At 39.6% G+C, this 16,644-nt stretch overlaps 1 protein-coding gene across 2 annotated transcripts in view; it reads right to left on the bottom strand.

The window, feature by feature from the left end:
- HECTD1 (HECT domain E3 ubiquitin protein ligase 1) overlaps positions 1-14,939 on the bottom strand; it is an 88,203-nt gene extending 73,264 nt beyond the window's left edge. For both annotated transcript variants that reach the window (XM_065871078.1, XM_065871079.1), the window contains exon 1: positions 14,800-14,939. In XM_065871078.1, the coding sequence (XP_065727150.1) occupies positions 14,800-14,939 (140 nt within the window). The remainder of the gene's footprint in view (positions 1-14,799) is intronic.
- Positions 14,940-16,644: the final 1,705 nt, after the last annotated feature.

Below are 16,644 nucleotides of genomic sequence, written 5' to 3'. Positions count from 1 at the left end.
GGCTTCTCATTTTGGTGGCTTCTCTTTGTTGCGGAGCAGGGGCTCTAGGCACGCAGGCTTCAGTAGTTGTGGCATGCGGGCTCAATAGTTGTGACTCGCGGGCTCTAGAGCACAAGCTCAGTAGTTGTGGCACACAGGCTTAGTTGCTCTGCAGCATGCGGGATCTTCCCGGAGCAGGGCTTGAACCCATGTCCCCTGCATTGGCAGGCGGATCCTTAACCACTGCACCACCAGGGAAGTCCCTTCAGAAGTATTTCTGTGAGTACATTTTTTGGTTTGACAGATATTATCGAACTGACTTCTAAAGAGGCTATACCACTGTATACTCCCATCAGAAGCATTTTAGAGTACCTATTACCCCACCCCTAGGCCACTAAAAATGATATTACCTTTACATTTGTGCTAAATTGATAAATATTTTTTTAAAACTTTATTTCATAAAATTTGGCTAGCTATGAGAGAATTTAATAAACTTTAAAAATGAAACACAGAATATTCAAACCTCCACCAAGAAAACAAAAATAATCTAAAGATGTATACATATACATAGACAAATACTTCAGGATATACAAAATCTCTGATTAGAACAGCAAAAGTCATAAATAACTCCCCCCCAAATTCAACACTCACATTTTATTTCTGTATTTCCAATACAGACTTTATTTCTGTATGAACATGTACTTAAGGCAGATACAAAATTAATTAATTAATTAAACTGGGAATATATTAACATTATTTTAAAATTTCCATTCTGGGGGACTTCCCTGCTGGAACAGTGGTTGAGAGTCTGCCTGCCAATGCAGAGGACACGGGTTTGAGCCCTGGTCCAGGAAGATCCCACACGCTGCGGAGCAGATAACCCATGTACCACAACTACTGAGCCTGCACTCAGAGCCCACGAGCCACAACTACTGAAGCCCGCGTGCCTAGAACCCATGCTCCACAACAAGAGAAGCCACTGCAATGAGAAGCCCATGCACTGCAACGAAGAGTAGCCCCCACTCACTGCAACTAGAGAAAGCTCGCATGCAGCAACAAAGACCCAACGCAGCCAAAAATAAATAAAATAAATAAACTTATAGAATTTCCATTCCGATTTCTCTTAAAAGATAAAAATCAGGGAATTCCCTGGTGGTGCAGTGGTTAAGAACCTGCCTGCCAATGCAGGGGACATGGGTTGGAGCCCTGGTCCGGGAAGATCCCACATGCCGCGGAGCAACTAAGCCTGTGCGCCACAACTACTGAGCCTGCATTCTAGAGCCAATGAGCCACAACCACTGAAGCCCACGCACCTAGAGCCCGTGCTCCGCAACGAGAAGCCACCACCATCAGAAGCCTGCACACCAAAAGAAGAGCAGCCCCCCGTTCAACGCAACTAAAGAACGCCCACGTGCAGCAATGACAACCCAACGCAGCCAAAAATAAATAAATACATACATAAATAAATTTATTAAAAAAAATTCACTAACCTACTCATTCATTCCTCCAGGGAATAAAAACTTGTAACATTATCTTCAATTAGATTCTCCTGCAATCAACTGTAAAGTTCAAAACAATCAAAAACCACAAGGTCTGCTACCAATAGCAGTTCCACTTTGAAATTACTCATGAGAAGGTTAATTATATATGAACATATTTTGTCAGACTTCTAAAAACAATTAAATATTATTAATCCAAACAGATAAGCAAACTTTGGTTTCCTCTTACATGTAATTTTGAAGTCAGCAGTTCAAAAAAACATACCATCAGGCAAAAATGCATGTACAAAGATGCTCATTGTTGCATAACCTATATATCTAATAACAAGGGTATAATTAAGCATATGACACATCCGTATGGCAGATTATGCAGGTTTTTTAAAGCTGTTTACTAAGAACTAATGATACAAATACATAAAGAAAAGGGGGACTTCCCTGGTGGTGCAGTAGTTAAGAATCACCTGCCAATGCTGGGGACACAGGTTTGAGCCCTGGTCCGGGAAGATTCCACATGCCGTGGAGCAACTAAGCCCATGTGACACAACTACTGAGCCCGCGTGATACAACTACTGAAGCCCACACGCCTAGAGCCCGTGCTCTGCAACAAGAGAAGCCACTGCAATGAGAAGCCCGTGTACCACAGCAAAGAGTAGTCCCGCTTGCCACAACTAGAGAAAGCCCACACACAGTAATGAAGACCCAAAACAGCCGAAAATAAATAAATTAATTAAAGAAAGAAAAAGGGAAAAATATATCCATTTTGGTGTTTATCACATAAAAATATGCAAAGAAAGTAGAGCAAAAAGTTAAAATGGCTTATTTCTAGATGGTGCAATTATAATTTTCATTCTCTAGATTTCTGCCTTTTCTAAATTTCTGAAACAAACCTATTTCATAACTCCCCAAAATAAACTTAAATCTGTTAACCGAAATAAGCTAGACAACAGCAGATGGATTGGGGAAGGAAGTCAAAACATAATGACCCATGTTGGAAGTGAGTTTCAAGGGCTTTTTTCCTTTCCTCCTGTCTTTTCCAGCTTTGATCCCTGGACAGGCCAACTCCCGAAAGCACGTAGCAGGGGGGTACAAAAGAACTCTGAGAGGACCAAGAAAAGGGGCCTCTGTGAGCCAGAGGGTATGAAGAGAAATTCCTGGGGTATCTTCCTCCCAGTCTGGCCTCAAGGCCAGACCCAGGTGAAAGCCCCAAACAAAACTCAGTGATACATGCACAGTGCAGTAGAGGTGGCACAAACATCTAAGGCCCTGGGAGAACTGGGAACTAAGAAAAGGAGCCCCTATAGCCAAAAGAGCATGAAAGGAATCATGCTATTTTTTTTTCTGTCTTTTCTCTTACTACTTTCACACTGAGGGCAGTCCCAGTCCCAGAAAGTATATGACAGCACAAGGGGGTTGAAGAATGGGTGGGGAGTGGGGGAAATGTGGTTAAAACTTCAAGAGATCCCCAGTTTTCTAGCTAGAACACTAGTAAAAAGGTTCCTGGTAGCTGAAAGATGTGGGGGAAATCTCAGAGAAAAAGGAGCTAGAAAAATGATCCCTGACACAAGTTCTGAGTCCACCTCTGAATATATGGAAGACAAAGATAAAAAACAATAGCAAACACTTTGACAACTGCACTATGACATAATCCACCACCCAAGTCCCAGACTAAACTGAGTGACACATGCACAAAGTAGACCCAAACACCATAACAAAGGCTTTGAAACCACTGACATTGGAACCACCACCCACAGAGAGCAAGACAGAGCTTGCAGTCTAAATTTAACCAGGATGACTGCATGCAAAAGAAAACAACAAAATCAACATTCTCCAGAGGGTTTTTATAAAACCCAGAGTCTCACAGTATAATATTCCAAATGTCTTGGATAAAATCCAAAACAACCTAAAACACACAAAATATCAATACAATATGATCTATCCAATTCAAGAAAGAAGACAGTCAACACATATAAGCCTGAGACAACCTAGTTGTTAAAATTATCAGAGAGGACTCTAAATCAGCTATTATAACTATACTCCACAAACACTCCTGAATGTGAACATTCTTGAAATGATTGGAAACAGAAGTCTTCAACAGAAAAATACAAAGTATGAAAGGAATCAAATGAAAATTTTAGAAATGAAAAAACAGTTTGTGGAGAAAAGAATACTTCACTGGATGGGCTCAAGAGCAGAATGAAGATGACAGATAAAGAGTTTGTGAATCTGAAAACAGATCGACAAAAATTATTCAGTCTGAAGAACACAGGGAAAAAAAGTGGGGGGGAAAAGGGGAACAGATTCTTAGGGATCTGAGGGAGCATATCAAAAAGTAACATTTGTGCCACTGGAGTCCCAGAATGAGAAAAAAAATTGGTATAGAATACAGATTTGAAGGAACTTTCTGTATTTGGTGAAAGACATACAGATTTAAGAAGCTCATTAAACCTGAAATAAGACAAATTCAAAGACAACCATGTACAGACAAATCACAATCAAACTGCAAAAAATCAAAGGTAGAGAAAAAAAGATCTTGAAAGCAGAAAGAAGAAAAACAACACAAACAAAGATTAGAATGAATGCAGATTTCTCATCAGAAACCATAAAAGCCAGAAGATAGTGGAACAACATCTTTTAAATGCTGAAAAGAACTGGCACTACACAATTCTATATCCAGCAAAAATATCTTCACAGCATGAAAGTAAAATAAAGACATTCTCAGATGAAGGAAAACTAAGAGAACTCACCACCAAAAGACTTCTCCTAAAAGAAATGCTAAAGAAAGTTCTTCAAGATGAAAGGAAATGACAGCAGAGAGATACATGGAACTTCAGGAATGAAGGAAGAACAACAGAAATGATAAATATCTGGGTAAATATAATAGATTATTTTCCCCCTATTAAACTGCTGAAAGCAAAAATTACAACATTGTCTCTTGATGTTTTCAACATATGTAGACAATACATATGACAACTGTAACACAGGGATAAAGGAATCTACATAGTTGTAAGCCTTCATCATTTCACTTTAAATGGTTAAACGTTAACTCTGAGTTAACTGCAATCCCTAAAGCAACCACTAAAAAATACAAAGAGACAGAGTCAAAAAAACCTATAGGTAAATTAAAATAGAATGCTACAAAAATATTCAAGTAATTCAAAAGGCAGGAAAGAAAAAACAAAGACACAAAACAAGAAACAGAACAACAAAAAAGCCAAATAAAATGTTAGACACATATGTAAACATACCAAAAACTACATTAAATGTAAGTGGTCTAAACTCACCAATTAGAAACAAAGATTGTCAGGCTGGATTAAAAAACACAAGCCAACTGCATACTGTCCACAAGATACTCACGCTACAGATGGGTTAAAACAAAAAAGTGGAAAAAGATATAGCAAACAAACACTATCAAAAGAAAAGCTGGGGGCTTCCCTGGTGGCGCAGTGGTTGAGCGTCCACCTGCTGATGCAGGGGACACGGGTTCATGCCCCGGTCTGGGAAGATCCCGCATGCCGCGGAGCAGCTAGGCCCATGAGCCATGGCCGCTGAGCCTGCATGTCTGGAACCTGTGCTCCACAACGGGAGAGGCCACAACAGTGAGAGGCCCGCATAACGCAAAAAAAAAAAAAAAAAGAAAAGCTGGGGTAGCTATATTTATGTCAAAGTACACTTCAGAACAAGGAAAATTATCAGATATAAATAGGGACATTAAATAATGATAGAAGGGTCGCTTTAACAAGAAAACAATCTTAAGACATCTAACAGGGCTTCAAAATACATGAAGCAAAAATGGAGAGAAATGAAGCTAAACAGACAAATCGATAACTATACTTGGAGACTTCAACACGCCTCTCTCAGTAACCTATAAAACAGACGGAAAATCAACAAGGATATAGACTGAACAACACTGTCAATCAACTTGACCTAATTTGACACTTGTAGAACATTCTACCCAACAACAGAAGAATATATATTCTTCTCAAGTACATATGGTCCATTTACCAAAAATAGACCATACTGTGGGCCATAAAAAAACCTTAATAAATCTAAAATAACTGAAATAATATTAAGTGTGTCCTCTGACCACAATAATAACACAAAAATATCTGGGAAATCCCCAAATATTTGAAAATTAAGCAACATACTTCTATATAACCCAAGGGTAAAAAAGAAAGTTTCAATGAAAATTTTAAAATATTTTGAACCAAGTGAAAATGAATATAGAACATCAATGAAAATATAAAAGAAAAATTTATAGTATTAAATTTATATTAGAAAGGGTCTCAAATCTCAGCTTCTACCTAAGAAACTAGAAAAAAAGAGCAAATTAAACCCCAAATCAACCCAGAAGGGAATAATAAAGAGCAGAAATCAATGAAACTTAAAACAGAAAAATAGAAAAAAGGAATGAAACTAAAAGCCGATTCTTTGAAAAAATTAATAAAATTTATAAATCTCTAACCAGATTGACCAAAATATAAAAATTACCAATATCAGGATGAAAAAGAGAATTATCATTTACAGACAGTTCTGGGTGTACTCTGATGCTTTTGCAAAAATGTTCCTATAAAAGCGTTTCATCTTCAAGGAATTCATGGAAAAGACTCTGACAAGTACAGGTTTCTGGTAACTGACTACATTGCTGAACTGAATGAATAAGCATTTTCAGAACTCTAATGGAAAACTGATGAATTCATAAAAGTGCTAACAAAAGATCAAGATGAAAAAAAAATAATTACATGGGACTGAGTGAACTGATGAGGATGATTATAATTTTTGTGACTTTCTGTTTGAATAAAAGAAAAAAAAATCCCACAAGGACTCAGAGGCAAAAAATATACAAATCAATTTTCACTGCAAAGTAAAGGAGTTGTTACAGTGGAGGATTACTGGACTGAATGTCAATATTATGACATAGTATGAGTGTGTTTCGTGTTTGGTAATTGCAATCACTGTTGCTTTTGTTGTGGTCATCCATTTACAATGCTTGTTGTCAGTTTATTTAGCTCTTGTAAAGATAAAATACAGTGTGTGTGTGTGTGTGTGTGTGTGAAAAAAAAAGAAAAAGAGAATTATCACTGCAGACCATATAAACATTCAAAGGATATAAAAGCATACTACAAACAACATTATGCCCATAAATTTTAATTTATATTAAATAGACCAATTCCTTGAAAGACATACTACAATTCACTCAAGAAAAATTAAGTAACTTGAGCAGTCCTCTATTACAGAAATTGAATTTAGTAAAAAACCTTCAAACACAGACTTCCCTGGTAGCACAGTGGTTAAGAATCCACCTGCCAATGCAGGGGACACAGGTTCGATTCCTCGTCCTGGAAGATCCCACATGCTGCGGAGCAACTAAGCCCGTGTGCCACAACTACTGAGCCTGTGCTCTAGAGCCTGTGAGCCACAACTACTGAGCCCGCATGACACAACTACTGAAGCCCATGCGCCTAGAGCCCATGCTCTGCAACAGAAGCCACCGCAACGAGTAGCCCGTGTACCGCCATGAACAGTGGCCCCCACTCGCTGCAACTAGAGAAAGCCCGCACGTGGCAATGAAGACCCAATGCAGCCAAAAATAAATTTTTTAAATAAATAAATTAATTTTAAAAAATCCCCTCAAACACATCAATTTATTCTCTTACGGATTGTGCTTTTGGTGTTTATTTAAGAATATCTGCTTAACCTGGGGTCACAAAGGATTTCTCTTATGTTTTCTTCTAGAGGTTTTATAGTTTTAGGTTTTATGTTTAGGTCTATGATTCCTTTTCAACTTATTTTTGTATATGGTGTGGGGTACAGGTAAAGGTTAATTTTTTTCTTTTTTGCATATAGATACCAAGTTGTTCCAGCAGCATAAAAAAATATCCTTTTTCCACTTAACTGTCATTGCACCTTTGTTGAAATAAGTTGTCTAGGTATGAGTCTATTTCTGAACTCTCTATTCTATTTCATTGATCCATTTACCTTTATACCAATACTAAACTGTTTTGACTACTGCAGCTGCATAGTAAGAACTGAAATACAGTAGTATTAGTCCTCCAACCTTATACTTCATGTTTTGGCTAGCTAGGTCCTTTGCATTTTCAAATGAATTTTGCAATCAGTTCATCGGTTTCTACATCTTGTCAGATTTATCTGTAAGAACTTCAGAAGAAATAAAAACTCAAATTTACACAGAAATCTGTATGCTAATGTTTATAGCAACTTTGGTTATAATCACCAAAACTAGAAAAACCCAAATGTCTTTCAAGAGGTGAATGGATAAACCACCTGTGGTACATCCATAAAATGAAATACTACTTAGCAATTACTGTTATACACATATAGATGACTCTCAAATGTAATATACTACAAGAAAACTCAAAAGGCTACACTCTGTATATATCATTCCATTTATATGACATTCTGGAAAAGTCAAAACTACAGCAACAGAGAAAAGACCACTGGTTGCCAGGCACTGGGGTTGGGGGAGGGTTTAACTTCAAAGGGAGAACTCTAGAGAATTTTGGGGAATGATGGAACTGTTCTGAATTTTAGTTGTGGCGGTAGTTACACAACTGTATCCGTTTGCCAAAATCCATATGTAATTTAAATGACAAAATTAAATAGCATACATATAATAATCACAGTCCTCCCTGAATAGTGCTAAAAGAACAAATCTATGGCACAAATAGATGCATCACAATTAAAGGATTATTAAAACTTTTAAACTTGCTAAATATTTACCTCTTACATCATAGGTAGAAATTATTTTTACATATTAAACCCAGTACTATACTATAATACCAATTTAAAGACACAAAGGTGTCCTAATTAGGAAACTTTAAGATCACTCAATCTCTACAGAACTGTCAGATCAGTCAACCACACAAATGAGATTTAGTAGAATGTTCAGATGAATCCAATTTAAGCAATAGTTTCCAAAATGCTACCTGCAATGATGAAAGAATCTTTCCCTAATGGAAACAGAGATAAGTAACCTAAAACAAGAGCAAAAAAAGTTTCATGAGGTTACAAAGAGAAAGAATTTCTCTTAGGAACTGTAATCGTTTCTATACTATTACTACCATATGCTTTTTCCAGACTATATGACTTGGACCAAGATTTCAGAAGATTTACAATATAAAGAAATTTAACTTCTTTTAGATAAAGGAAGTTATCTATCGTGGTGATATTTTACTGAATATAGTCACTAAATTGAGCACTTCATTTACTAAAAAAAAAAAAAAAACACTAAAAATTTTAACTGTAAAAGATTAATAAATTTTGTTTCTTGAAGATAATAAATAACATCTTTTGATCCATTTTATCTTTTATTCCATTCTTGCCCCTGCCCCCAGCCTTGACTCTGTATTGCTTAACTTACAATAACTCTTGGCATACAGTTAAAAATTACAGCCTTCCCTCTCAAAGAAAAAGAAGTAAGTCAAATTCCAATATGTAGACTTGTTTTTCTCCAATTAAAATACACACACAAAACTGACAATTCGTTCAACAAATATTTATTTGTTGAATGCCTTTTGTTTTGTTTGTTTTGGGGTTTTTTGGCCACACTCTGCGGCATGTGGGATCTTAGTTCTCCAACCAGGGATCGAACCTACCGTGTGTGTCCCCTGCAGTGGAAGCGTGGAGTCTTAACTACTGGACCACCAGGGAAGTCCCTTACTGAATGCCTTTTGGTGCCAAGCACTGTGCTAAGTGTTGGGGGTAGGATACAAAGATGAGAATAACAGTGCTGGGCTCCGAGGAATTAAAAGATCTAATGACACGGTCAACAAGTACTATGCAAAGTATACATATATATCGCTGTAAACTAGAAGAGTGTTTTGTTTTTTACATTTTTAAGGTGACAGACACTTTGAAAACAAAATGAAAGCTCACTGAAGCTCATTATCTATGAGCCCCCTAGAACACTGACAGAGCATGCTTCTCATCTTCCAGCACTTCTCTCTACTGTCCACTGAAAAGCACATATACAGCTGCTCTGTTTACAGAAATTCACTTATCTAACTTTTCAGGATTATATGTGTTTGATACAATGAGCATTCTCTGTGCAGGGAAGGCTCAGCTGCAGGACTGATTAAAAAAAAGTAATTTTGGGCTTCCCTGGTGGCGCAGTGGTTGAGCGTCCACCTGCTGATGCAGGGGACACGGGTTCGTGCCCCGGTCCGGGAGGATCCCACATGCCGCGGAGCGGCTGGGCCCGTGAGCCATGGCCGCTGGGCCTGCGCGTCCGGAGCCCGTGCTCCGCAACGGGAGAGGCCACAACAATGAGAGGCCCGCGTACCGCAAAAAAAAAAAAAAAAAAAAAAAAAAGTAATTTCACTTCCCTATTACTCTGCCACTGGGTAGAAGAAAATATGGAAAAGGCAGGTACATTAATGCAAGTGGGTAGAAAAAACATCAATACATATCGATGCGATCACTGTTTCTCCTTTAGAGAAGAACACGATGCTCTTCCTCCAGGAGACTCCTCAACCAGTTTGACTCCAAAAGTACTTTCTATAAGCATTTTAAGGACTATGGAAAACAGGCACAATATAAAGAATTTCTTCAATATCTGGATATTAGCTACTGTACAACAGCAATATGTTAGCAATGGAAAAACAAAAGTAATAGTATGTATGCATGAGATGCAGCAGAGGTATTTGAAGGCATTTAAATTTTATTCTCTAGGTAAAGAACACAAATGATTTTGTAAAGAGGAATAATACGGTCAAATCAGTATTTTTAGACTATAGTCAATTATACCTCAATAAAGCTGGGGAAAAAAAGACCATAAAAATATTTTAAGACTGGAACTCTGCGTATAGTTAGCTTATAGGCAGGGATATCTGCTATGAAGCTACAAGCACTGCATGAACATAATCATCTCCCCATACCAATCCTAGATATTACCATTGTTTTCAATCTCCTACTTCAGGGAGAAAACAGACGTCATCAGACAGAAATCCCTTCAACTTTTTACCATCAAACCTAAAACATCGGGCTTGCCTGGTGGCGCAGTGGTTGAGAGTCTGCCTGCTGATGCAGAGGACACGGGTTCGTGCCCCGGTCCGGGAAGATCCCACATGCCGCGGAGCGGCTGGGCCCATGAGCCATGGCCGCTGAGCCTGTGCGTCTGGAGCCTGTGCTCCGCAACGGGAGAGGCCACCACAGTGAGAGGCCCGCGTACCACCAAAAAAAAAAAAAAAACAAAAAAAAAACAAAAAACCTAAAACATCTTCCTCTTTCCTGTGTTACAACAAGGAACACACTACCTTAAATCTATCTCTCCACCAGTGGACCAAAGCTTTAATACTCAAGGTGGGATTTTCCAACCAACAACTTCAGCATTATCTGAGAGCATACTAGGAATGCAGAATATCAGGCACCACACCATACCAACTGAATCAGAATCTGCAATGTTAACAAGATCCCCACGTGATTCATATTATGCACATTACTCCCAGTTTCTCAGAATCCTTATACTATGAATTATCCATTCTCTCTCCTAACTTTTTTTTTTCTTTACTAACTCTCTGACCTCTAAAAGAAAAAGCCCCACACTCCCATTCCAATACAACTTCTCAAAAATTTTTCCATACTCCCTGTCTCCATTTCTTTCTTCAACTCATTCAAATCTGGCCCTCAAGCCACTCCACTCAGCTCTCATTAAGATCAATGATCTTGGGACTTCCCTGGTTGCACGGTGGTTAAGAATCCACTTGCCGATGCAGGGGACACAGGTTCAAGCCCTGGTCCGGGACACATGCCGCGGTGCAACTAAGCCCGTACACCACAACTACTGAGTCTGCACTCTAGAGCCTGTGCTCCGCAACAAGAGAAGCCACCGCAATGAGAAGCCCGCACACTGCAACGAAGAGTGGCCCCCACTCACCGCAACTAGAGAAAGCCTGCGCGCAGCAATGAAGACCCAACGCAGCCAAAAATAAATAAAACAAATAAACTTATTAAAAAGAAAAAAGATCAATGATCTTGGAAATGTTGCTAAATCCAAAGGACACCTTTTAGTCTTCACCCTACTTGACCTCTCACGAGTATGCAACATAATTCTTTCTCTTCTTTAATCCCTCTCTTCCCTGCGTTGACGTGCACTAATGATGCAAAAGCAATGGTGGATAAAACTGCTGGTGCTTTAGCATGAATCAAGGCAGCGGCACTAAACTGTACCACTAGTAATGGTATGGTATTCTTCACTGCCAAGCTCTAGCATGGGGGGAAAAATTATTTATTTTACTAAACCTCAACCCTTGAATACATATCTTTTTAATATCCTACTTAAGGAAATGGAAAGTAAGCATAAAGCACTTCTGCACAGGAAGAGTACTTGTACAACTGTTGGAGAGCTGAACTAGCCACTTTTTTTCATGCAACATCATTTTTACTTGAAAGAACTTCAGGCAAATTGTGGTTATTCAGACTTGGATATCTGGCAAACATTTTCTCAAAAATTAACCAAGTAAGCCTTTCACTTCAAGGAAAAACAACTGACAGTATTTGTTGCCAATGATAACATTCAAGCTTTCAAGCAAAAATCACAACTTGTACCTGCCACCAGGAGCTTGACAGAGCTTCTCAATATTTAAAGACCTTTCTGATGAGATTAGTAGTCGCAATAACAAATGTGAATTTGTGATACTGTAGAATGACATATGGCAACATTAGGAATATCTGTATAACTCAGCAGACCAATACTTTTCACATGACCAGTGCATGATCTTTCAAACTTAAACATGGGTTTAAAAAAACCCACTCAGGGACCTCCCTGGTAGTCCAGTGGCTAAGGCTCCGTACTCCCAATGCAGGGGGCCTGGGTTCAATCCCTGGTCAGGGAACTAGATCCCACATGCCACAACTAAAGATCCTGCGTGCCACAACTAAGACCTGGCACAGCCAAAAGAATAAATAAATATTTTTTTAAAAACCAACCCATTCAAAGTACCAGAGAGACCAACAGATTTTAATGTACAAGAGTATGACAAGTTCACTGATATTTCAGAATCCACATTATAACTAACCCTTCAGAAACTATCACTTGACTATACACTACTATGCATAAAATAGATAGCTAATGAGAAACTACTGTATAACACAGGGAACTCTACTCAATGCTCTGTGGTGACCCAAATGGGAAGGAAATCCAAAAAGGAGTGGATGTATAGCTGACTCACTCTGCTGTACAGCAGAAACTAACACAACATTGTAAAGCAACTATACTCCAATAAAAATTAATTAAAAAAAAAAGAAACTACACTCCCCCCTCAGTTTCATATGATATCAAAGATGAATATCCATAATTACACACAAAATATCATTACAACATTCCTCCCTTTTCCAGCTACATCTATGGGGGGATGAGTTTTTTTTCATATATTTCAGTCAAAACAACATAATGCAACACAATAAATGCAAACCAGATATGAGAATCTAGCCACACCCACACTCATGATCTCAGTCCCTCAAAACATGGGAGTTCCTTGGCAGTCCAATGGTTAGAACTTGGTGCTTTCACTTCAGGGGCCCAGGTTCAATCCCTGGTTGGGGAACTAAGATCCCACAAGCCATGAGGCGTGGCCAAAAACCCCCAAAAAACAAAAACAAAAAACAAAAACATGGTCCTCTTCCAGTGTTCTTTCTCACTGAACGGCATCATCATCCATTGTAACCTGAATCATCCATGGTACCTCCATGCAATGAAGAGTAGCCCCCGCTCGCCGCAACCTGAGGAAGCCCATGCACAGCAACGAAGACCCGACGCAGTCAAAAAAATAAAATAAATAAATTTATAAAGTAAAAAGTTTTTTAAATAAATTAAAATTTCCTTTAAAATTGTTTCAATATAATAACACTTCTAAAAAATGCCATTACAAACTCCTCTACTATATGTTACTACTTAATAGAAGACATGATAGTTGATTTGACTGGTAGGTATGACTTACTTTTTAAAATACCAAAAATAATTCTCAGGTCAATGAAAACCCTCTAATGAAATCTATGAATGTTCAAAAACCTATTTCACTTTTCTATGAATCTGACCAAAACAAGCATTAACAGAGCAGCAAAATTATTATGTTCTCAAAGTTTGCCAATAACAATAACTACTTGAAATAAAGGAGTCACTAACAGACTGTGATTTGGGAACTTTGTTCATAAGGATTTTTATCATAATAGTACTGTCTCAATGGGATTTACAACTAAGAATTATTAACTATTTATTTATTAATTCATCTTCATTAATCATTCAAAAATGAAGATGATTAAAAATGCTTTGTCAATTTAGTAATTCAGCCCTTATTCTCACCTCAAAGAAATTAAGATAATTACACCAAATTTTATGTCAACATCTCAAACATTTTCTACTAATTACTTCAAAACGGCATTAGAACAAATATAGAAGCATCTGAGTTTTCATTTACTTATCACCGGAATTCAAAATTGTAAATATAAATGTAAAATAAACAATGAAAACCAAACGTGTTCAGCATTCAGAAGAACAGTTAATCTAACTGGGTATCACATAAGAGGAAAAACATGGCATTAATGACCAGTCTAGTACTGATTCCTTTGCATTTTTGCACAAATTCTACACAACCTCTGAATAAAACTGCTTAAACTCTCCAAACATCAAAGTCTGTTTCTACTATTCCGGAAAGTATGCTATATGGTTAACATCCAATTTATACCCTCTCCAAACTGAAATTTACAAAGCAATGATTTGCTTAACAAAGTACAGGGAATTCCCTGAAGGTCCAGTGGTTAGGACTCAGCACTTTCACTGCAGTAGCCTGGGTTCAGTTCCTGGGGGGGAACTAAGATCCTGCAAGCCATGTGGCACTGCCCCCCCCCACCCAAAAAAAAGGTACAGTGTCCTAAGACTTAACACCAATGAAGAAAGGGCAATTGGGAACATATGTTCATTATCATCTGCATTTTCATGTCAATTTAAGCCAATTACTTGATACAGAAATAGCCACCTTTAAAGAAGTATTTGTATTCTCCCAGCTCATAACATGTTTTGAAATTGAATCAATCAAGCTATGGGTTAAAATCAGTATTCCCTAATTCCTATTCATCCAATAAACATGCATTTGTGTCATCACAATTATCATTACTACAGTTAGTTCACCTACCAATTTTTATTTCTCAGGAAAGTGTAAATGGAAAACTGCAAGAACTTTTTAAAAGATAGTTTTAAAACTCACTAAACAAAATTCTACACAAACTGAAATCAGCAAATGGTTGAAAACATGTTATGTAGATGTCCCTACAGCAACCCCAAAGGAAGATGATGAAGGGATGTACTTACGTTTCAAAACAACGATCCACGTTGTCAGACATCAAAAGCAGCATGCATAGCTGTTCAAGGGCTATTAGTTGCATGTCCCTTTCATCTCCCTGTCCCATCTGTAGCCATTCCAGCAATGTATCTGGATCCACGTCTGCCATGTTGTTTTTAAAAGCTTCTTTGCTCAAATTTAAAAAGTAAAGGCAAAAAGTCCTCTAAATGTCCAGGACTGATCAGCGTGGGTTTAAAATTTTTTTCTTTTACATCGACTAGAGCCAAATTTTTGTGGTGTCCTCCTAGGAATTAGAAAAGACTCATAAGTATGTTTCGAAAGCGTGCTTAATGCAGTTTTTCAACTTTCCTTATTCCTCGGGTTTAACTTCATACATTGTACTAAATAAAAACCAGTTTTGCACAAGAGTATAAGCTGATTAGGTTGCTGCTTAACTGGAAACCAGAGCCGTCTTTGTCAAAGACAATCAAACAAGCTTCGGATCCCACTACTGCTTATCACTAACGTCTGCGCCAAAAAGCAAACAACACCTTACTAAAAAGGTTCTTTTTTTTTTTTTTCCAGCAAACTTCTTTCCCCTTCCTCCACCCAAAACCGATCTTCTGATAAGGGTTAGATTCAGTATTTTAAGGAGACTAAGCACTTTGATCCAATTCCCCCCCAAATTAAGTTTCTACTTTAAAATTACCTCCAATTTCATAAATTCTACTGACTTCTCAATTTATTTACTGCTCTTCCTAAGATGTCCAAATACAAATGATAATTAGATACAAGATCTATCTATGAATAAAGACTTGATTAGGAATTTTGGCAGTCTTGACAACTGTTCTTAAAAGTTTAAAAAGAAATGCTAAAAGTAAGTGCAATGGACTAACACGTTACGGATCAGAACATAGGCCAATCTACGGTCCTCCTTCCCCAGCCCCACAGAATGGGGCAGTTAGTTAACAACAACGACAGCAGCAACAACATCGGAGAAGCAGCCCCAATAAGCATTACAAAAGCTCGTAAGCGCCCTGACGGAAGGACAGCTTTGGGTCCCACGTAACCCAGCTGCAGGTGTATAAATCCAGCGGCAGGTCCCGCTGGGCACCCAAAGGCGGCGATCTGCAGGGATGACCCAACACTCCGGGCCCAGCCGACTCCGCACCGGGCGGCGCAGGCACCGCGCTCTGGTCTTCCGGCACCAAACCCGGCTAAGTTAGGTACCTGTGTCGAGGAGGAGGGTAAGTTTGGGAGGACGAGCAGCAAGCCTCTCTCCCTGAGAGGAGGCCGCCGGGGCGGGCAGGGCGATGGGTCTCCCGGGAGCGGCGCCCGTAACTCCGAGGCCCGGCGGGACGTCCCTGGCCCCGCCGGGCGGCGAACCCTTCTCAAGGACAAGGGGGGCCAGCCATGAGCTCCAGCTCGGAGAAGCCGGGTCCCTACGCGGGCAGGGCCGGAGGAGGGGAACAAAGGGGCTAAGCGGGTGAGTCGGCGGCAGCCCCGCCGACCTCACCAGGGTCCGGGGTCTCGCTCCCGGCCCGCGGCCGTGCATCCCAGATGCCTGCACCACGCCTGGCCTTTCCGACCGCCCAAGGCGCTCCCGCCTCCCCTTCCCTCAAGCTCTTACCCGGGCCTGTCGTCCCAAACCACCCCGGTCCAGCTCCAAGCAGGCCGCGGGCAGAGCAAGGCCCGGCCGCGGCCCTCGAGTTCCCAGGAAGCTGCAGGCCGCGCAGGTCGAGCCGGGCAGGCGGCACAGGAAAAGCCGCGTCTCGTCCCTCCCCTTCCTCCGCCAGGACCTGGTGACAGGGAAGCGAGAGGTTCCCCAGACCGGCGGCCGCCAGCTCACGTCCCGTCTTCGGCACGCGTCTCCT

This window comes from Phocoena phocoena, chromosome 2, assembly GCF_963924675.1.
Source record: "Phocoena phocoena chromosome 2, mPhoPho1.1, whole genome shotgun sequence".
Classification (NCBI taxonomy): domain Eukaryota; kingdom Metazoa; phylum Chordata; class Mammalia; order Artiodactyla; family Phocoenidae; genus Phocoena; species Phocoena phocoena.
This window is presented reverse-complemented; position numbering and strand designations above follow the sequence as displayed.